The 23,041-nt window shown below is 43.2% G+C and overlaps 2 protein-coding genes across 7 annotated transcripts in view; one reads left to right on the forward strand and one right to left on the reverse strand.

Annotated features, from left to right (window-relative positions):
• LOC111956798 (ATP-binding cassette sub-family D member 3) lies at window positions 1–17,562 on the reverse strand. Of its 6 annotated transcripts, XM_023977425.2 has the most exons (23): window positions 17,544–17,562; window positions 16,404–16,586; window positions 16,003–16,039; window positions 12,798–12,893; window positions 12,557–12,645; window positions 11,643–11,712; window positions 9,524–9,621; window positions 9,048–9,171; window positions 8,774–8,830; window positions 8,092–8,234; window positions 7,905–7,974; window positions 7,722–7,791; window positions 7,499–7,596; window positions 7,331–7,422; window positions 6,698–6,792; window positions 6,467–6,539; window positions 6,306–6,369; window positions 6,098–6,175; window positions 5,852–6,007; window positions 5,434–5,553; window positions 5,168–5,272; window positions 1,116–1,172; window positions 1–934 (listed from the first exon to the last, which is right to left on the reverse strand). In XM_023977425.2, the coding sequence occupies exons 2-23, from the start codon at window positions 16,511–16,513 to the stop codon at window positions 857–859; spliced, it is 1,980 nt and encodes a 659-aa protein (XP_023833193.1). In that variant the 5' UTR covers window positions 16,514–16,586; window positions 17,544–17,562; the 3' UTR covers window positions 1–856. The 6 variants fall into 6 exon arrangements, with proteins under 6 accessions (XP_023833193.1, XP_023833192.1, XP_070292852.1 ...); XM_023977424.2 differs by lacking the exon at window positions 17,544–17,562 and having other exon boundaries at window positions 16,404–16,761; XM_070436751.1 differs by lacking the exons at window positions 11,643–11,712; window positions 16,003–16,039; window positions 16,404–16,586; window positions 17,544–17,562 and adding exons at window positions 12,354–12,423; window positions 14,785–15,233.
• The window catches only part of sap130b (Sin3A-associated protein b), a 24,201-nt gene continuing 18,154 nt past the window's right edge, over window positions 16,995–23,041 (forward strand). Inside the window, exons 1-2 of the mRNA XM_023977431.2 lie at window positions 16,995–17,076; window positions 21,474–21,601. Of these exons, the coding sequence (XP_023833199.1) occupies window positions 21,493–21,601 (109 nt within the window). The 5' untranslated portion in view covers window positions 16,995–17,076; window positions 21,474–21,492. The remainder of the gene's footprint in view (window positions 17,077–21,473; window positions 21,602–23,041) is intronic.

A 23,041-nucleotide genomic window follows, 5' to 3' on the forward strand; every position in this document is an offset into this window, starting at 1 on the left:
TTGTTTTCGAGAAATATATATTAATGTGTAGTTCAGCTCATAGCGATTGCATTTTGAACTGTCCTATGAAAACAAACATCCCACGTCCTCAATCCCCTTTTAACAAAATAATCAAAGCTCAACTTACAGTACAGTTACTGTACCTAAACGGAGGGATTTTACTATAGGAGACAAAAGAAGACATTTTCAGGTACATGAACTGTAGTTGACTGAGTCAGACTAGCTATGCTTAAGATACAGTAACTGGCTTCATGAAAGAAGAATGCACTTCAGTATTTAAACTGCAATAAAATTATTTGATTTGCACTAGACAAACATTTAAAAAAACAAATCACTTCATGGAACTCTGACATCTCAATTCATAAACATCAAAACTGAACATTTTAAATAAATAGAAATAAAACAGGGAAAAACAAAAATCGTTAAGGCTAGCTTTTTAGTACATTATTTGCTTCATATACAATTAAAACTCACCCGTACAGACACACACGTCCTTAAATGGTAGACCGCAATATGACATCATCATACAGTGGGGCGACTTCCTGTTTCCARGCATAAACAGAATTCAAAATCTGCCCTAAGGAAGAACCAATACTGTCGGTCTCAGCAGACTTACATTTTGTTTAATATTTCTGTAAGCAGGAAGTGTACCGTGCATGATGATGTTACATTGTGGACCCTACCTTTAATGTACAGGTTTAGGTTTTTCTCTCTTGACATTGAGAGAGCTCTCAGTCTTCATACTCTAGCGTAACATTTTAAGATGTTAGGACTTGACCTCTGTGCTCTAGGCTTCATGAAGTGCAGAATTACTTAGGACCATCTCTGTGCGCAATACTTGGCTATGGTGAGATCGTTATGACCCAAACTCCACCGTTTCCTGGGTGATGGGTTTGAACTCATAGCTCCCCCTTCCGTCCATGTGCAGGTAGTACTGGAGAGGAGACAAATCACTGGTTAGAATTTGAACAGTATGCTCTAAGCAAATAGATAATACAAGAAAATGCTCTTTGCATTTAAAAAAATGAAAAATAACAGGGTTCTGGTACTCACCTCTTTTATTGGTATTATATGGAGTAATTTCATGTTTCTTCATTCAGTGTGAAAGGACTTACCTCATGRTGCTTCCACAACGACTTCCTGTGAGAAACCGTGAACAGCGTGATGCCCACCTGAGGAAAGGTAAATATGACATCCCATAAGCTCAGAAACCACTTTCTCAGCATCCTGTAAACATGCATCAGTTTCCTGGTTCTTTTTCATTCCTCTCTCACAATGTGTGGAAGGATCCCACGGATAGTAGCTCAGCCCGGCATGTGAGTCAAGGTGATCAGAGGCAATTAAGCACAGCTGACAGTATTAATGATCTATTCTCTTTCCCCTACAAGAGAGAGGAGGGAACCAGCAGTGGGGGAGACTGGAGGGGAAAAAAGAGTGATTGCTTCTCCAGAGACGTGGTAGCCATTCTCGACTCTGGAAGTATGGTTACGTTAGTGTAGGAGCAGATGGTGACCACAGCAACACTGCTACCAGACAAAGTAGCCGTGTCCTGTATCCATGGAGACACCCACTGTTACCCCACCGTGAGTCTGTCCATTCTCACCCTGAAAGGAAGGTGTACAGTCAGGGCGGGGAAAGTACCCCAACTGAAGGTGCCATTATTAAATCGGGAGAGACTGTCCCCTATATAAGGAGCTTCGGCAGATTACTTTAAGCACCGTACAAAAAGGGGAACCGCAGGGAAGTAGAGAAAGACAAAAACCAAGTCCAAGGTAGTAGCCCTACAAGGAAACATAGCCTCGGCCTCGTACTCTGGAGCAGAGGAAGAAATACAGACCCAATGCCTCCGACAGCTATTCCAGAAAACCTCMGATGAAGACACCTGCGAAGGGTTATACACAACGGAGGAAGGAAGGAGCGACCAGAGGCTACCGGATATATTTGAAGCCYCGTCAGAGGAGGGAACCTGGAAGGGATTCTACTCGGGCACCCCACGACGGGGATGGGGAACAACCTCCACACCCCTCTACCGAGGTCGACCTGCYCCAAGAATGAAAGKRACAGTTCGGCACYGCTCAGCATAGAGACCCAGACCTAYGKGATGCCATGAGGAAGGTGAATGATRGGAGAAATGTTGACGGATCAGGTGMGCCCTCTSTTCCCTACTATGCAATCAGGCGGGCCCTCTTGTATTGGGTCGTGCAACGAAGGGGGGAAAAACAGGAATTAATAATGATGCCTAGACCATACAGGGATACTGTCCTACAGCTAGCCCATTCCCACTTCCTAGGAGGACACCTGGCACGAGACAAAACGATCGACAGAATCATGCAGAGATTCTTTTGGCCCTGTGTCACCCGAGATGTGGCCAGGTATTGTAGGACGTGTGATCAATGTCAGCATACAGTCCCACCTGCGTAATCCTTTGATTCCTCTTCCCATTATAGAAACCCTCTTCGAACGCATCGTTATGGACCTCGTGGGACCCCTCCCGAAATCCGTCAGAGGACACGAGTACATCCTGCTTGTCGTAGATTACGCTACCAAGTTCCCCTGATGCCATACCCCTTCACAACATGTCGTCAAAGGGAAATCGGCAAGAAATTGTTCATGCTGTTCTCCCGGGTGGGSCTTCCGAAGATGATCCTAACCGACCAGGGAACCCCGTTCATGTCCCGGTTGATGAAGGACCTGTGTCGGTTATACCAGGTTCAACAGATACGCACAAGCATTTTCCACCCACAGRCAGACGGTTTATGCGAACGCCTGAACAAAACGATTAAAAGCATGTTGAGAAGAGTGGTGTCCAGAGATGGGAAGAACTGGGACATGCTTCTGCCCCACTTAATGTTTGCCCTGCGTGAAGTACCCCAGGCTTCCACAGGGTTTTCCCTGTTCGAATTGCTGTACGACAGACCATGTCGAGGGATCCTCGACTTAGCCAAGGAGACCTGGTAAGCCCAACCCTGCCCATTCCGGTCRACGATAGAACATGTTACCCTGATGCGGGACGGCCTGTCGGCAGTCTGGCCCATAGTAAAGGARCATATGGAGAAGGCGCAACAGACTCAAGGCCGGGCCTAAGATAAGTCAGCGACACCCAGGGAGTTTACCGTGGGAGAGAAAGTGATGGTACTCGTGCCCACTGCCGAACACTGCTTGCTGGCACAGTGGAGGGAGCCCTAYGAGGTAACGGAAAGGGTCTCACCGGTCAATTATCGCATCAAGCAACCTTACAAGTTGGCCTTCTTCCTCCTATCATATCAACCTGCTGAAGAAGTACCATGGAAGAGAGGGTGTGGCTTTGATGGCAGTGGAGGACAAGGAAAAAGAGGAGGCCCCGATACAGGTGTGCCGTGGCCGATCTCTCCTGCCGGAGCAGTTGAGACAGCTAGACAAGCTGATTATGCAATTCGGCAGGGTATTCTCTCCCCAGGACAAGCAGATGTCCTGTTTCACCATATCCACACAGAACCMGGCAAGAAGGTGCATATCCGGCMTTACAGGATTCCTGAGGCAYGCAGAGTAATCACAAAGAACGAGGTAAGGGTAAGGATGAGGGTGATCGAGCCATCTACGAGCGGTCCAGTCCCATAGTCCTGGTCCCMAAACATGACGGTAGTATGAGGCTCTGCAACRACTTTAGGGGCGTAAATGCCATCTCTACGTTCGACGCGTATCCCATGCTCTGCTCCGTGGCTCCGGWGGACCGCCCAAAGACTGCCTTCGSCACACCGGAGGGGCKTTTTCAGTATGTGAGGATGCCCTTCGGACTGCATGGTGCTGCGGCAACTTTCCAACGCCTCATGGATKCCATTCTACGGCCCCATCAAGAGTACASAGCAGCGTACATAGACRATGTGGTCGTACACAGCGAGGACTGGGATAGCCACCTCCTGCGATTTGGGGGTGGTGCTCGTGAGCCTGTAGGCTACAGGGCTGACAGCCAATCCCCMAAAAATGCTGCCTGGGTCTGTCCGAAGCGGAATACCTGGGATACACCATGGGGAACAGAAAAATACACCCACAGGCAGAAAAGACGAGGGTAATTCGGGACTGGCTTCGGCCCCAGACGAAGCGGGACGTCCGAGCCTTCTTGGGGATAACGGGATATTATCGCCGTTTCATCCCTGGATATGCAACCATTGCCACCCCCCTCACAAACCTCATCAAGAAAAACCTGCCAAACTGTGTAGCATGGAAGGAAGAGACGTTAGACGCCTTCCAATTGCTAAAAGATATCTTTGCTCCGATCCCGTCCTGCAGGCTCCTGACTTCTCCCAAGAGTTCACTGTGCAGGTACACCTCAGATACGGGGCTCAGGGCCGTCCTARCTCAGGGTAAAGGCCTATTCTCTTCATAAGTAGAAAGCTCAGTGATCAGGATCGGAGATATGCTACCGTAGAGAAAGAGGCCCTAGCATTTAAGTGGGCCCTCGAGTATCTCTGATACTACCTACTCAGGCGTAGGTTCRCCCTCGTTACTGACCATGTTCCCCTCATGTGGATGGCCGGTAAGAGAAACAATAACAGAATAGCCAGATGGTTTCTTGCATTACAACCATTCTCTTTCCATGTCATCCACAGGGCCGGATTGAGGAACAGGAATGCAGACGCCCTGTCCCGAAGCGACCAAGACAGCACTTCTGGTGCCCGATCCTCTGGTCCGGTCCTGAGGGGGGAGGTATGTGGAAGGGCCACCAGGGGGCAGGCTGGTCCCACGGATAGTAGCCCAGCCCGGCATGTGAGTCAAGGTGATCAGAGGCAATTAAGCACAGCTGACGGTACTAATGACCTATTCTCTTCCCCCTACAAGACAGAGGAGGGAACCAGCTGTGGGGGAGACTGGAGGAAAAAAAGAGTGTTATAGTTAAAAGTTACTCACCTTGTGTTCCTTGTTCCTGTAAAGAAGAATATTTGTGTTTTCCTTGTGATATCATCCTTGATTGTTTGAGAAGAAAGAAATACCTCAATAGAGAACTTTGTTCAATATAAGAAAACCTGCTCCCGACTCGTTTATTCCACCTTTCCGCTTTAGAGCAGCCTCAAAGTACTTGGTCCGCTCACAATATCTACATAAATAATATATTTTTTAATAATCATCAATATATTGACAAATGACCTAATAATTTATCATCTGAATAATAGTCTACTGTGTTGCATCTTACCGTCCTACAGTGGCTGTAGATGAAGTCCTCCACATCTACACTCACAGCACTGGTGCACTCATCCAGGATGGCAAACTGGGGCTTATGGTAGAACAGACGGGCCATCTAGATACCACACAGAGAGAGACAGATCAATGAAAAGCTCCCTTCACACATTCTATAACCCAATGTGCTTGTAAAATGGACTCAAGTCATCACAAGACAAACGCTGTGAAGAGACAAAAAAGAATGACCGACATCTTCACTATTGTTTTCTTTGGACTTACAGCCATCCTCTGTTTCTCTCCTCCACTGAGGACGTCCATCCAGTCCTGGACCGTGTTCCAGCCTCCCTCCCGCTCCAGGATGTGACCTAGCTGAACATTGTCCAGGTACTCCTTCAGCACCTGTTCCCCAGCACAACACACAAACACCATGTCACAGAGATGTGCACACACATACACACTCACACACAAAGCTATGCGTGCTGTTTGCTCAAGGAGTGTCTCTGCGCATGTGTGTGTGTGCGCGTGCTCTGACATACCACACCCTACTGACAGAGGCCATGTATGACTGTTCTATTTGAGGGGCCTTACAATATCTTGGTACAGTGAATAGCAGATGTGATTGGATATATGGTCCAGTAAAGGGCTGCTGTGATTGGATATGGCCTAGTAAAGAGATGTGATTGGCTAGGTAGACTACCTTATCAGAGGTCCCCTTCCTCATCTGGTCCTCCACTGTATCTGGGTAGATCACCTGATCTCTCAGAGAGCCTAGGGTCATGTATGGCCTCTGGGGAACGTAGAAGAGCTTCCCTCTCTCAGGTTTGGTGAGACGGCCACCAAACAGAGGCCAGAGCTAAGAGACAGACATCCATTAATGAGTGGAAAACTGTTAACACTAAAGCAGCATAACAGRCTTTTTCGTCAAATTGTTGATCTCTCTTACCTCTCCCAGSACTCTGAAGAGTGAGCTCTTCCCACAGCCGTTGGGGCCACACACCAAGACGTTTGTCCCTGACGTCACCTTAGGTTAGCAGATGAAGGGAAGGCACAGTTCAGCTGTCTGCACTTACAGATGAAACAGTCCCACAGCCATCATCATAGGTCTTTAGATTTCACAAATCTAAAAGGAGTTGATCCTTTGAGATACTCACCTCAAAGCTGAGGTCTTTAATAAGAATGTCCCCATTAGGCGTCGCAAGAGGTGTATGCTCAAACCTGAGACACAAGGAAAATAAATGTCAAACCAGGTGATGCCTACTTTATGAACCTGTTTATTGTACTGCTATAATACATGCATCTGTTAGACACCTACTTGATGATCTTGTCTTTGTTGATGATTTCACCACTTCCTGGGACCAGGGTGATTCTATCTAGCGATTCACTATCTGAAAATGTATGWCAAAAGAAAATCCCAAAAGCAACCATCTTGCACTTCAACTAGKAATATGTTTTAATTTTCCTGCATGACACTACTTCCACATGAGACTACTATCCAACAACAATATCATCCTCAATAGATTATCAGGGAACATGCAGCGGTCACCTCTACCTCCCTGCTGAGAGACCATGGTCCTCTCGTATTTCCCAGAGTTCAGCTCTTTCAGGACCTTCATGATCTCGGTGATGCGAGCGGTGAACCTGTAGGGGGACAGCAGGAGTCAGTGAGGAGGGGACAGCTGGAGTCATGAAGGAGGCCACAGCAGATGAAGAGAGAGAAGAACAAGTGGAGAGACCCGAGACTGGTGAACCATAAACTCTGAAAAAGTAAACCATTGACTTRCTGAACCAGCTAACTATTGATCCAACGAACCAATTAACCATTGAATACACACCAATTGGTTCAATGGTTTACTGGGTCAACGTCTCAATATTTCCCAGATCTGTTTGTGCTCTTGCTTACTCAATTTTTGTCATTGTCAAGCCAAACAGTCTGGCCTCACACCAATCTTCAAATATGAACGAGCATTCTATCATTAATGAGGTCGAGGAGAACAGAGGATAGGATCCTGATTCGATAACCCCACAACTGCCCTCCAATCTCAAGGGTTATGTAAATATTGGAACTCTATCGCAATAACTGACAKGGAGTCAGCATGGTAGTGCAAACAGATGGGCATTCAGGCTACCAGTGAACCGCCAAACCAGTTGTTTGATAAGAGCATTGTGTATGACTGACCCTGAGAGCCTGCTCATCTCCCTGCCAGCCAGGACGATCCTGCCCAGGGCCTGAGACATGCTCAGCAACATACGCCCACTCTGGTAATAGTCCTGAATGAGAAACAGAGAGGGAAGTTAGGCTCTGAACCATACAGAACACACACRCCCTCCCTTTGTCTCTCCTCACCTCTAGCAGCTCMGCGTGGGTGCTGTGTAGGTGGCGTGGGTGGGTGTGGTTCAGGAACGGTCTGCTCACCACCAGGTACCCGACAACAGTGGCAATATCTACAGAGGTGGGAAAAACAAGTATTTATCTCTGCTACTACTAAACCACATCAGTGGAGATTATAGAAATACYGCAAATGATAATACTACAAACTTCCAATCAATGACAAGACAAGTATTCTCACACTTAGCAATGATGCTGTCCACAAAACCCGTTGAAAAGCGGAAGACAATGAAATTGTGTAAATGATCCACCTAGGGGTAAAAGGGGCAGAATGTAWCGTAAGACATTGTATATCCTTACTTGTCTGACACCATAGTAAGTCAACTACCGCCACTGATACATTGAAAGTCCTAAACCCTCTCACCAGTTTCTGGAAGGTAGAGTGAATGGTCTGCTTCTCCCTCAGGTTTCCATTGTAGAAGGCAATCTCTTCACTGTGGGAAACAAAACATTMAACCTTTTATTTTCACAGTGGAAAAAGAACGATGACTTGTCCAAAAAAGCAGAAGAGAGGAGGAACAGTGGAAAGGAGAGGTGTGCGTCTGACTGACCTGTTGGTGATGAGGCGAGAGTTGACGAATCGGTACTCTCCCTCGTACCTCTGCTCCATGACCGTCATCTTGCCGATGGGCCTCCGCARACGTGTCAGGATGAGCCCAGAGAACACCAGGTAKCCTATCATACARGCAGGACCCTGTGGGGGATAGATGTATGTAGAGTAGAAGCGTTAGAAACTCTATTCTACTATGCGGATGCATTGGGGATGATCATTTTCATGGTTTCAATTGAAACTAGATATTAGGCATAGAAGGCTACTGATGGGTTCTGACTTCTAAACTTGAATATATGAAGCATCCTAATGTCACTGCGGGAGAGAGGGGATTGTAGAACGCTTACATTCTGTCAGAATATGTTATTGTTAGACATCAGGGATCCTACGGGGAGGAGTGAGGAATTTGGGGCCGAGGTCAGGTCAGATGAAGAGAGGAAGAACAGATATCCCTAAAGTTCTGTTTAGCAACAGAGGTGTATTGGCTGTTCAGAGGTGTAAGGAGGAGACTCAGCATAGGAGGAAGGTTTAAATACTGTACTAGTGCTTGTGTGAAGATGTCTTTGTCTGTTCAGCTGTCTGACTCTTTGGGCGAATAAACTTGGTTTCAGCTTTAATAGTCATCCGTGAGTTTTTACTCTTTATTTAGAACCTAACACTACATTAGACAGATCAAGACTCACCTGTGCACCGATGGCTGAGGTCAACTTGAAGATGTACAGACCAATGTCCAATAAAGGCTGAAGGTGGGGGGAAAAACAAGTCTACTTATCACAGGCGCAGTGTATGGTCAATAGCAGTAGATTGTATCAGGCTTTGAGCAGCATTGGTTGTCTCTACAACAGAGGATTTTTTTTTGTAGCCTGGTTGAGCCCGACTGAAATGGTGCACTCCCCAGAGTTTCATAAGTCTGAAGCAYTCAGTCTGGTATAACCAGGCTATTAAAGTGCAGGTTACCTTGCTGACGTTGGAGTAGAGGTCCACCACACTGTTACAGAACCTCTCCACGTCCTGGGTCAGCAGCTGGTCAGGGTTACCGATGCGGTTGTCCAGGTTACCAATCTTATAGTATGTGTAACCTCTGGAGGGGATGGGAGGATGGTGTGGTGAAAACATGAAACTCGAGTTTGGCAGGTGTGTTATGTATTTTCTATTACTTTCAGCTTCTGAAGTCATTGTTCCTCACATCAGTAAGTAACTATTGGATTTGGGGCTAGGAAACGTATAGCGAATCAAGGCTAAATCCTTCCAATATAACTCTCTTGCTAAAGGCTAATCATCACCCAGAASCAAATCTCCCGCTACTCGATTTGGGTTACGTTTAAAATCTTAGCGTCTGTCACAAGACACCAGCTAATGGCAGACAGACATATGTTCTGTCTGTTTAAAGACACTAATTTTCTCTCCAAGAAGCAGGTATCAGAAGGACTTACTGCAGGTACTCGTCATAGAGGTGCTTGGTGAGTCGAACCCGGCAGCAGAGCTTCAGTTCATTCAGGCCCAGCTTCAGGAAGTTGTTGACTAGCGAGATCTGAAAACAGGGAAACGGGCCATGATAGTGGTCTCATTTAAAAAGAAGTGCATGACATTTTATAGTGTGAGTATACCAAACCAATGGCATTTATGCACTGATTAAATAAATCAGAAGAATCATAATAACCTCATAAAAACTCAAAGGCTTATAGGCCAGGGATCACCAGTCTGTTAGTAATCAGGCAGGGTCTTTGTTTTAGTACAGACTCCCACAAAATTACACACAAACTCTCTCCCTAATAAGCACAATATTAACCCCATCCTAAACCACAATTCCCAAATCATGAGGTTACCTGTTTTACAGTAGGATCATAAGTACAGTTGAAGTCGGAAGATTACATACACCATAGCCAAATACATTTGGATACAGTTTCACAAATCCTGACATTTAATCCCAGTAAAAATTCCCTGTTTACGTCAGTTAGGATCACCACTTTATTTTAAGAATGTGAAATATCAGAATAATAGTAGAGAGAGGGATTTATTTCAGCTTTTATTTCTTTCATCACGTTCCCAGTGGGTCAAAAGTTTACACACACTCAATTAGTATTTGGTAAGCACTGCCTTTAAATTGTTTAACTTGGGTCAAACGTGTCGGGTAGCCTTTCACAAGCTTCCCACAATAAGTTGGGTGAATTTTGGCCCATTCCTCCTGACAGAGCTGGTGTAACAGTCAGGTTTGTAGGCCTCCTTGCTCGCACACGCTTTTTCAGTYCTGCCCACATATTTTCTATGGGATTGAGGTCAGGGCCTTGTGATGGTCAATACCTTGACTTTGTTGTCCTTAAGCCATTTTGCCACAACCTTGGAAGTATGCTTGGGGTCATTGTCCATTTGGAAGACTCATTTGCGAACAAGCTTTAACTCTCTGACTGATGTCTTGAGATGTTGCTTCAATATATCCACATAATTTTCCTGCCTCATGATTCCATCTATTTTGTGAAGTGCACCAGTCCCTCTTGCAGCAAAGCACCCCCACAACATGATGCTGCCACCCCCGTGCTTCACTGTTGGGATGGTGTTCTTCCTGTCTCTTATACACATCTAGATGTGTATAAGAGACAGGACCAGAGGACATTTCTCCAAAAAGTACGATCTTTGTCCCCATGTGCAGTTGCAAACCGTGGTCTGGCTTTTTTATGGCGGTTTTGGAGCAATGACTTCTTCCTTGCTGAGCGGCCTTTCAGGTTATGTCGATATAGGACCCGTTTTACTGTGGATATAGATATTTTTGTACCCGTTTCCTCCAGCATCTTCACAAGGTCCATTGCTGTTGTTCTGGGATTGATTTGCACTTTTCACACCAAAGTACGTTCATCTCTAGGAGACAGAACKCGTCTCCTTCCTGAGCGGTATGATGGCTGCGTGGTCCCATGGTGTTTATACTTGCGTACTATTGTTTGTACAGATGAACATGGTACCTTCAGGCGTTTGGAAATTGGATGAACCAGACTTGTGGAGGTCTACAATTTATTTTCTGAGGTCTTGGCTGATTTCTTTTGATTTTCCCATGATGTCAAGCAAAGAGGCACTGAATTTGAAGGTAGGCCTTGAAATACATCCACAGGTACTTCTCCAATTGACTCAAATGATGTCAATTAGCCTATCAGAAGCTTCTAAAGCCATGACATAATTTTCTGGAATTTTCTAAGCTGTTTAATGGCAGTCAACTTGGTGTATGTAAACTTCTGACCCACTGGAATTGTGATACAGTGAATTATACGTGAAATAATCTGTCTGTAAACAATTGTTGGAAAAATGACTTGTGTCATGCGCAGAGTAGAAGCCCTAACCGACTTGCCAAAACTATAGTTTGTATGTAAACTTCCGACTTCAACTGAACATGATCAAATATACTGTATAGTGTCATGTGTGGAATTACAAATTATGTTATATATAATTATAATGTTATGTGTATATATATATTTAAATATATATATATATGTAAATATCCACGGGTGGTAAAAGACAATTAAGAAAACAAATAAGCTATAAAAATTGTATGAAAGTTGCACTTACAAATGGCATGACTTTTATAAAGTTGAACAAGAACCTCTTGAAATCTTTTGTTGAACGACCAATGATTGCACTGCAAACCAACATGCAAAGTGAACACACACACACAATGTCACACACAGGGCAAAAGTAGGGTCATACTTTCTACATTTAAAACCAGAGGTGTTCGTTCTGTGGATTGTCAGCCCCTTAAACTGACCCAACTAGTTGGGGCGAGAGTGAGATACTGGACCTTGTGAAAGGCTATCACCAGTATCCTGATAAATTACTGAACAGTGGAAAAAGCCACTGGTGAGAGGTCAACAAAGCAGGATGGGGTCTGCAAAATGCAATGGACACAAAAGAAACTAAGAATAATCAAATTCATAACTTGGGCCAGTTTGGTCCTGTAGGGCTGCGGGGATATCATTTCTATATTCATCTTTTACCACCCCAACCACAAAATGAAACCCGCTCTAGAAAATAACCTACTGTACCAGGATTACGTTAAATGACTAGAAGGTTAAAAAAATATWTATAATATGTGCAGGCCCGCAACCCTTCAAGACCACTGATGTCCACAAATGCAATTAAAGCACAACAACAATACACAAGTAAATTCATAAGCACTTAATCATATTCTGCTACCAGGCACCACAAGCAGCACAGTGTTATATAGGGGTTTAGTGCTTGGCCAAAGTTTTCCATGCAAATGTAGCATGGACACTAGTTTACCCCTGGTACGGCAGCAATATAGTAATGAAAGTGCTTCTTAAAGAGATTGACATCTCTGCTAATGATTCCACTGTGGAGGAACAGAGAGGATGATTACGASCTGTCGAATAAGACAAATAGTGCTAAACAACTCCTTCATGTTGAAGTGTCGCTGGTGTGAACTTAAGTGTTAGTGTGCAATAGGGTTTTCTATGCAGTCCTACCTCTCGATCATGGTTCCATTCTGGATCATCCACACATCACAGTAGGTTCTGGCCACCAGCATAGCAGCGATGAGGAGACAGTATCCTGACTATAGGCAGATAGATGACCAGAAATAGGCAAATGGGAGATGTGTTGAGATGTTACACAATACATGTCCGTACAGCAATTGAGAAATGATTGGAATCAAGATGAAAATGTTAAMGCGCATTCAAAGTAACACGTTTGTCAAAAAGCTCATACCTCTTTGCAGAACACTCCAGGAACCATGATCTTCACTATCTTCAGGACACGTGCAAAGAACACCTTGTCCACCACCGTCTTTTCCTGCTTGGCCTCCTGCCACACATCACACCAAACATTTACCGATGAATCAGATAAATAAACTCAAATTTAAATCTCACCGACTCAGTCCTGCTTCTTAAATCAGGGGCTAAAGTCTGTGGATATTGACATTATTGCTAAGATTTTGGCCATTGGTGTGGTGAGARTAGGGTTKCACATTTTGGGGAATATTCAGAGGTGGAAACTTTCCGTGGGAATTAACGGGAATATATGGGAATTAACGGGAATATATGCAAATTACTATCATTTAAAATGTAGATGCTTTTTTTGCATTGGATATATTTACCATATCATATGGAGACAGAAACATAAACCGTTTACCTTATCATAAGTAGACATAATTGCAAATGATTAAATCCTAACAATAGAAATTTAAAAAACGATTTAGTTACAAATTGAACTTTAATTAAATGAGTTGACTAATCAGATGGGATGATTTCAATGAACAACAAAAGAAAGGGAATATTGAATGATCCCAATGATCCATCGCATCTCCCAAAAACATTTTCAACATACATCTGTAAAATGATAGTATAGAAACTAAAGCTTTGGTTGTCTTCTTCTCAGGCTTCCATGTCTTCTCCCTGGACCTCATYAATGTCCACCTCTTGAACATCAGACTCTGAGCCCTCATCTTCACTGTCACTTTCCAACCTTGTTGATGATGGCTCGTTGTCAGGCTCAAAAAGCCTCAAATTTGCCCGGATGGACACMATTTTTTCAACCCTTGTATGGGTCAGCCTGTTGCGTGCTTTGGTGTGTGTGTTCCCAAACAAGGACCAGTTGCGCTCTGAGGCAGCTGATGTTGGTGGGATTTGGAGGATAATGGAGGCAACAGGGGAAAGAGCCTCAGATCCACAAAGTCCCTTCCACCAGGTGGCTGATGAGATATGTTGGCACAACTGCCATATTGCATCTCCAGACTGCCAAGATCCTTGCCCTCATCCAGACCAAGGTGGCGAGACACAGTAGTGATGACACCGTAGGGCTTGTTGATCTCTGCACCAGACAGGATGAACTTGCCAGCATACTTGGGGTCCAAAATGTACGCTGCGGCGTGTATGGGCTTCAGGCAGAAGTCTTCATGCTTTTTAATGCATTTCAGAACTGCAGTTTCCTCTGCTTGGAGCAACAGTGAAGTGGGCAGGGCAGTACAGATTTMTTCTCTTACATCTGCAAGCAGAGTCTGTACATCAGACAGGATGGCATTGTCTCCCTCAATCCGTGCAATGGCTACAGCTATAGGTTTCAGGAGTTCAGGCTGCTTACCACTTTCTCCCAAAATACATCATCCAGGAGGATCCTCTTGATGGGGCTGTCCATATCAGCAGACTGTGATATGGCCATTTCTTGGAGACTCCTTCCCTTCCAAGAGACTGTCAAACATGATGACAACACCACCCCAACGGGTGTTACTGGGCAGCTTAAATGTGGTGCTCTTATTCTTCTCATTTTGCTTGGTGAGGTAGATTGCTGCTATAACTTGATGACCCTTCACATACCTAACCATTTCCTTGGCTCTCTTGTAGAGTGTATCCATTGTTTTCAGTGCCATGATGTCCTYGAGGAGCAGATTCAATGCAGCACAGCCAATGGGTGTGATGTGAGGGTAGGCCTCCTCCACATTAGACCAAGCAGCCTTCATGTTCGCAGCATTGTCTGTCACCAGTGCAAATACCTTCTGTGGTCCAAGGTCATTGATGACTGCCTTCAGCTCATCTGCAATGTAGAGACCAGTGTGTCTGTTGTCCCTTGTGTCTGCGCTCTTGTAGAATACTGGTTGAGGGGTGGAGATGATGTAGTTAATTATGCCTTGCCCACAAACATTCGACCACCCATCAGAGATGATTGCAATACAGTCTGCTTTCTCTATGATTTGCTTTACCTTCACTTGAACTCTGTTGAACTCTGCATCCAGCAAATGAGTAGATAAAGCATGACTGGTTGAAGGGGTGTATACTGGGCGAATAACATTCAGAAATCTCTTCCAATATACATTGCCTGTGAGCATCAGAGGTGAACCAGTTGCATACACAGCTTGAGCAAGACATTCATCAGCATCTCTGACTACGTTCCTCCAATGAGTAAAAWAAAAACTCCCGCTTCCAGGAGGACCATGAGCTGTTGCTATCGATAAGGTGTCCGATTCATCCTTTTCACCCCGAATAGAAGTAGAGGGACTYTTRTCAGAGATTGTTTGTTGTGAGCACTGAGGAAAATTTAGGCACTTGGCCAGATGATTCTGCATCTTTGTTGCMTTCTTCACATATGATTTGGCACAGTATTTGCAAATGTACACAGCTTTTCCTTCTACATTAGCTGCAGTGAAATGTCTCCACACATCAGATAGTGCCCGTGGCATTTTCCTGTAAAGATTAATAAAACATTTGTAAAAAATAAAACAAATACAATTCCATGTACATATAAATAGTTAAGCAGTTAGATTAAACAACTCCTTTGTAAGATAAATGTTTTTAAATGAAATGTGTATGGAAACAGGTGAATTAACACTCCTCAGTTAGCAGACTCAAGCAAGCTAAAACCTACATGGTAAAAAAAACTAACTAGCAGAAATTGAAAGTTAGAAATGATTTAAACACACTTTGCTGCAGGCTACTATTTACTAGTTAACAAAAACTAATGTATGTCATAAAATATATTCACCCCAACCAGTATTGTAATCAAAACTTAACAAAGCATGTAGTCCTTGGCTCAGACAGTGTARTAGTGTGGGCTCAATAGCATCTCATTAGTGTGCAAGATCTTGAGAATCAGCTGTACATGTGATGGAAGAATGCACTGCACATGTGATGGAAATGCACTGTGCATGCAGAGGGTTGCAATTCCATTGAATTGGGGATAGTTTAACCAAAATATGCCACAAGACCTATAATTGCCTTATATGTATCCCACAAAAAAAAGGTTCACTGTTATATGCTAACTTTTTTGMTGAATGTAAGCAAAATTCCCCAAATTCCCGGGCTTAACTTCCCATTGAAAATTTCCTGGAAAGTTTCCGACCCTTTGCAACCCTATGTAAGAGCAATTTAAACATTGAGTGCGGGAAGAGTATTGGTTACATTTATGGTCTACATGCACTTACATCTTTGCTCAACTGTAGCTCTGATGATCTTTTCCCCCTAAACAGAAAACAGGGATGAAGCCTGTCATAACAGTACGGGTCTATGGATGAAGCCATGGAAGGAAACTGATTATTGTTAGTCCTTGGAAATCTGACCAACCAGCGAGAAGGCAGGCAATTCAATTCAATGACAGCACCCACCACCGGGTGTCAGTAGAGAACATCAACTCCATAAACTACTAGATATCTAAAACAGTATGTTAAAATAACAGAAAACTCTGATTCAATGTCATCGTCAAACTGCAACTTGTCTCGGTGGCAAATCTTATTCTTGTCTGACTTGCTAGTAGCTAGTCAATGTTGGCTACATCAGTTAGGCATTATGATGGTCGTCACTTTAGCTACAAAAAGGCKTAACTTACCAATTTAATTGGGCTGCATGTCTTCTCCTCTTGAGAAGATACAAGGCAACGATTGTGGCACCTGCTATAGAGGAGTTCTTGGCTGTCAAGTATTTACTTATCGACGCCATGTTTCCATCTGCCGACCAAGGGAGTAACGAGATGCATGCTGGGGTAGGGTAGGTAGCTGGCTAGCAACATGATCTATGGTGCACAATTTCATTTCATCAGACATATGCATTGCAAGTATTCTATGCAGAAACTGTTTAAGGACTAAACATTAAACAAAAAACATGTCCTTTATCTGCACTAAATCATGCTATGTGTGTCAAGATTGCAATTTTCACTTGTTTTCATTTCTAACTCGGTACGTTAGCGACATTTAACAGCAGGAGAAAATCGGAAGCCAAGGCAACCCTTCAAATTAAAAGCCCCTGATTTATTTGTTTTTAATTTTGTAAGCACGCTGGCGAAAATACTATATACTAATGAAGAAGATATCGTAAAGTATTATTAATTGTGAACATTAACAACTAAAAACTGCTACAGCAACCTCGTTATTATTTTTCATATGGCTTTTATTTTTTCAATGTGGCTAAACAAACTCTGAAAACCGGAAGTTTTGAAACAGTGCCGCTTGTGTAACACGCGCGTAGTAGAAAGACGGATGGAGATTCCTGATCACACAAGCAAGGTATGTTCTTGTTGCAATTTCAATATAATCGTACTGTTTGTTAGTAACTTACGATAATCATTCCAGATTAATCTAACTAATATTTTTTTTKGATTATCGTCGATTCATTGCCATAAATAATGCAGCAGTTAGCTAACTAACCTTAGTTCGTGGGGGCGCGATTTCAATTAATAGCTAGCTAGCTATATTACTAACTAGCAACTGTGTACTAACCTAACGTAGCAGGCGTAAAAGAAACTGGCGGGGTAACTATAGCTAACTACGACTTCGGTCAAGCACCCGCACACCTGTGTTGTTTCCTTGATATAAAGCAGCTAAACCGGAGATGTTAGTTCATCTGTCTTCAACTTGGTTAGGTAGAAACAGGTTACGTCGAAGTAACGTTAACCAACCAGTTAACTAGGAACAAGCAAGTCTCTGACCAGCCGACTAACTTTAGTTAGAAAACTAGATGTAATGTCACCTACAGTCGCTTGCTAGCTATTGGTACTGCATTGAAGTTGTAGCAAGCTAATGTCAAGGACTCGGGAGTAGACAATGTTATCCTTGGCTCGGATCCAGTCCACTGCAGAGTGTTCATGGCCAAGCCTTGGCCCGACTCAAGTTAGCAGCTGTTTGTGGCTAGCAATGCTTACAACTTGCAGAAAAATCATTGACAATGTCATGTACGACAGGGTTCCAAATTTGGCCAGCGAATAATTTTATTTGACCCCACCAAGTTTTCTGAGTAAAACAAATGTCGAATGTATTTGTTTGTTGGACATAAGACTGTATACACACCAGCAAATCGGCTCCAATTGATTAACATTTTGGAAATCTGTTCCAAAGTATTCCCACGCATAATGGAGAGAGATACGTACGGAGTATACAAAAATAAGGTTTGATATTATGTTTTAGTCAAATATGTTTTATATATTTTTTATGTTTAAAAAATTATGTTTGTACCCCCCCTTTTCGGAGGACAAAAATCTACTTTGTTTTTACAGCTTTTTCTTTGGTTGTTACGTGTATTTTTACACAAGTTTTACATACATGGCTCTTTTTTTTTACTCTAGTAGTTACATAGCAAGAATAAAGTAATTTGATATACATTACATCTGGATAGTACTTATCAAAAGTCAAATCAAATGTTATTTGTCAAATGCGCYGAATACAACAGATGTAGACCTTACAGTGAAATGCTTACTTACAAGCCCTTAACCAACAATGCTGTTTTGAGAAAATAAGTGTTAAGAAAGTATTCACAAAAATAAACTGAAGTAAAAAAATAACAATAATGAAAGAGCAACAATAAAATAACAGTAAAGAGGCTATGTACAGAGTCAATCTGCGGGGGCACAGGTTTGATGAGGTTATATGTACAGTACCAGTCAAAAGTTTGGACACACCTACTCATTCAAKGGTTTTTCTTTATTTTTACTATTTTCTACATTATAGAGTAATARTGAAGACATYGAGACTATGATATAACACATATGGAATCATGTAKTAAACCAAGTGTTAAACAAATGAAAATATATTTTACACTCTTCAAAGTAGCCATCCGTTGCCTTGATGACAGCTTTGCACACTCTTGGCATTCTCTCAACCAACTTCGTCAGGTAGTCACCTGGAATACATTTCAATTAACAGGTGTGCTTTGTTAAGTTAATTTGTTGAATTTCTTTCCTTCTTAATGCGTTTGAGGCAATCAGTTGTGTTCTGACAAGGTAGAGGTGGTATACAGAAGATATCCCTATTTGATTAAAGACCAAGTCCATATTATCGCAAGAACCGCTCAAATAAACAAAGAGAAACGACAGTCCATCATTACATTAAGACATGAAGGTCAGTAAATCCGGAAAATTTCAAGAACTTTGAACGTTTCTTCAAGTGCAGTCACAAAAACCATCAAGCGCTATGCTGAAACTGGCTCTCATGAGGACCGCCACAGGAAGGGAAGACCCAGAGTTACCGTTGCTGCAGAGGATAAGTTCATTAGAGTTAACTGCACCTCAGATTGCAGCCCAAAAAAGTGCTTCACAGAATTCAAGTAACAGACACATCTCAACATCATGTTCAGAGGAGACTGTGTGAATCAGGCCTTTGTGGTCAAATTGCTACAAAGAAACCACTACTGGTTTGCGCTTACTGRGACTACATAACACACCTCAAAACACACCTCCAGGCTGTGTATGGGCTATTTGACCAAGGATAGTGATGGAGTGGTGCATCAGATGACCTGGCCTCCACAATCAGCCAACCTCAACCCATTTGAGATGAGTTGGACCGCAGAGTGAAGGACAAGCAGCCAACAAGTGCTCAGCATATGTGGGAACTCCTTCAAGACTGTTGGAAAAGCATTCCAGGTGAAGCTGGTTGAGAGAATTCCAAGAGTGTACAAAGCTGTCATCAAGGCAAAGGGTGGCAACTTTGAAGAATATAAAATAGGTTTGGATTTGTTTAACACTTTTTTTGGGTACTACATGATCCCATATGTGTTAGTTCCCAGTTTTGATGTAGAAAATAGTACCCGTCAAAAGTTTGGACACGCCTACTTATTAAAAGGGTTCATTCTTTTTTTGTGTGACTATTTTCTACATCAAAACAATGAAATAACATGTATATATTTTTTTCTGGGGGGGGGGTTAAAAAAAAGACCACAATAAAATAACTGAGGCTATGTGAGGGGGCACAGTGGGACTACATTGGAGACTTATATTTCCYTCACTAACTTTAAACATCAGCTATGAGAGCAGCTAACCGATCGCTGCAGCTGTACATAGCCCATCCAATCTACCTACCCCACACCCATATTGTTTTTATTTACTTTTCTGCTCTTTTGCACCAGAATATTTACTTGCACATCATCATCTGCTCATCTATCACTCCAGTGTTCATTTGCTAAATTGTAATTACTTCGCTACTATGGCCTATTTATTGCCTTACCTCCTCACGCCATTTGCACACACTCTATATAGACATTCTTTTTTTCTATTGTGTTATTGACTGTACGCTTGTTTATTCCATGTGTAACTCTGTGTTTGTGTCGCACTGCTTTGCTTTATTTTGGCCACATCGTAGTTGTAAATGAGAACTTGTTCTCAACTAGCCTACCTGGTTAAATAAAGGTGAAATAAATWWAAAAAACAGGTTAGTCAAGGTAATTTCTACATGTTGGTAGGGGTAAAGATAATAAACAGCGAGTAGCAGCAGTGTAAAAACAAAGGGGGGGTGTCAATGCAAATAGTCCGGGTGGCCATTTGATTAATGGTACAGCGGTCTTATGGCTTGTGGGTAGAAGCTGTTAAGGAGCTTTTTGGACCTARACTTGGCAAGCGGTAGCAGAGAGAACAGTCTATGACTTAGGCGACTGGAGTCTTTGTCAATTTTTTGGGGCCTTTCCCCTGACACGCCTAGTATATAGGTCCTGGATGGCAGGAAGCTTGGCCCGGGTGATGTACTTGGCCGTATGCATTACCCTCTGTAGTGCAACCGGTCAGGATGCTCTCGATTGTGCAGCTTTAGAACTTTTTGAGGATCTGGCGACCCATGCCAAATCTTTTCAGTCTCTTGAGGGGGAATAGGTGTTGTCGTGCCCTCTTCAAAACTGTCTTGGTGTGTTTGGACCATGATAGTTTGTTGGTGATGTGGACACCAAGGAACTTGAAACTCTCAACAAGCTCCATTAGAGCACTGTCGATGTGAATGGGGGAGTGTTTGGCCCTCCTTTCCCCTTAGTCCACGATCATCTCCTTTTGTCTTGCTCACACACTGCCAGGTCTCTGACCACCTGCCTATAGGCTGTCTCATCGTTGTCGGTGATCAGGCCTACCACCGTTGTCGTCAGCAATGCAGCTTCTCCATTGTTTTTGATGATAGGCCACTCTGATAGGCCTAAGTTATGATCAAATAGCCACAATAGCCTACTTGACCACTAACACTGTAACTTAAAGCGGATACAGCCTCTGTGTTCACAGTAAACGTGCGCCGGAAGTTTTAACAAATTTGAGCAATGTCCAAGAAAAAAGAGGGAACATTGGTGATAACTATTATAGAACATGAGCTTTTAAATCCACTCCTCGGCTACTCTTAGTTCATCCCACCCTTCTCTGTAAACCGCCTCTTATGATTTCAATGTGCCACATTTTTTTCAACTGTGCTGTGATGTTTCACATAAATTCAAATATTTGTTTGGGCGTCTTGCAGCCAATTTACAGTTTACAAATTATTTGTAATTATGTTCCGGCCCCGTGACCATCCACTCAAGAAAAAATCGTCATGCGTATGAATCAAGTTGATGATCCCCGATTTATACGGTTTGGAGAAAATACCTGCTTAGATGTTGGCAACATTCGTCTGTGCAAACTTGTATCTACATACCTGTCAGGTTTAATATTGTTCTCTTCCTTGCAAAGCTATCAAGTGTGTCAGAAGATGAGTTCTCAACAGTATCCACGACCGGGAATACCTCCTGGTATGGGACTAAACCAGACTCCTGGAGGAAACACTGCATTGCTGTCTGGTGGTCAACCAAACACGGCAGGTAACATTATGGAACCTGCTAACCCACAGCAGAACTCACTTTGCATCACAGCTTTCACAACTATTTGCAGTGGTCAGTCAGTGTATGAAATCATTGGTCAGGGGTGTTAACTAATTCAGTAAAAAAATACTTTAAAGTATTTTATCCAGGCTTTATCTCATCCGGCCGTGATTGGGAGCGCCGTCCGGGTTTGGCTGGGGCAGGCAGTCATTGTAGATATGAATTTCTTTCTTAGCTGACTTGCCTAATTAAATACAGGTTTAAAAAAAAAATATATATATATATAATATATACACACACTACCGTTCAAAAGTTTGGGGTCACTTCGAAATGTCCTTGTGTTTCAAAGAAAAGCACATATTTTGTCCATTAAAATAACAGAAAATTGATCAGAAATAGTGTAGACATCATTTACGTTGTAAATGACTATTCAAATCAAGTTTATTTTATATAGCCCTTCGTACATCAGCTAATATCTCGAAGTGCTGTACAGAAACCCAGCCTAAACCCCCAAACAGCAAGCAATGCAGGTGTAGAAGCACGGTGGCTAGGAAAAACTAGCCAAAACCTAGGAAGAAACCTAGAGAGGAACCAGGCTATGAGGGGTGGCCAGTCCTCTTCTGGCTGTGCCGGGTGGAGATTATAACAGAACTATGCCAAGATGTTCAAAATATTCATAAGTGACAAGCATGGTCAAATAATAATCATGAATAATTTTCAGTTGGCTTTTCATAGCCGGTCATTAAGAGTTGAAAATAGCAGGTCTGGGACAGTGGCGGTTCCATAACGCAGGCAGAACAGTTGAAACTGGAATAGCAGCAAGGCCAGGTGGACTGGGGACAGCAGGAGTCATCATGCCCGGTAGTCCTGACGTATGGTCCTAGGGCTCAGGTCCTCCGAGAGAAAGAAAGAAAGAGAGAAGGAGAGATTAGAGAGAGCCAAGATTTTCAAAATGTTCATAAATGACAAGCATGGTCAAATAATAATCAGGAATAAATATCAGTTGGCTTTCATAGCCGATCATTAAGAGTTGAAAATAGCAGGTCTGGGACAGGTGGCGTTCCATAACCGCAGGCAGAACAGTTGAAACTGGAATAGCAGCAAGGCCAGGTGGACTGGACAGCAAGGATCATCATGCCCGGTAGTTCTGACGTATGGTCCAGGGCTCAGGTCCTCCGAGAGAGAGAAAGAAAGAAAGAGAAGGAGAGAATTAGAGAGAGCCAAGATTTTCAAAATGTTCATAAATGACAAGCATGGTCAAATAATAATCAGGAATAAATATCAGTTGGCTTTTCATAGCCGATCATTAAGAGTTGAAAACGGCAGGTCTGGGACAGTAGGGGTTCCATAACCGCAAGCAGAACAGCTGAAACTGGAATAGCAGCAAGGCCAGGCGACTGGGACAGCAAGGAGTCATCATGCCCGGTTGCCGTGACGTAT

This window comes from Salvelinus sp. IW2-2015, linkage group LG32 (assembly GCF_002910315.2).
Source record: "Salvelinus sp. IW2-2015 linkage group LG32, ASM291031v2, whole genome shotgun sequence".
In the NCBI taxonomy this organism is placed as follows: domain Eukaryota; kingdom Metazoa; phylum Chordata; class Actinopteri; order Salmoniformes; family Salmonidae; genus Salvelinus; species Salvelinus sp. IW2-2015.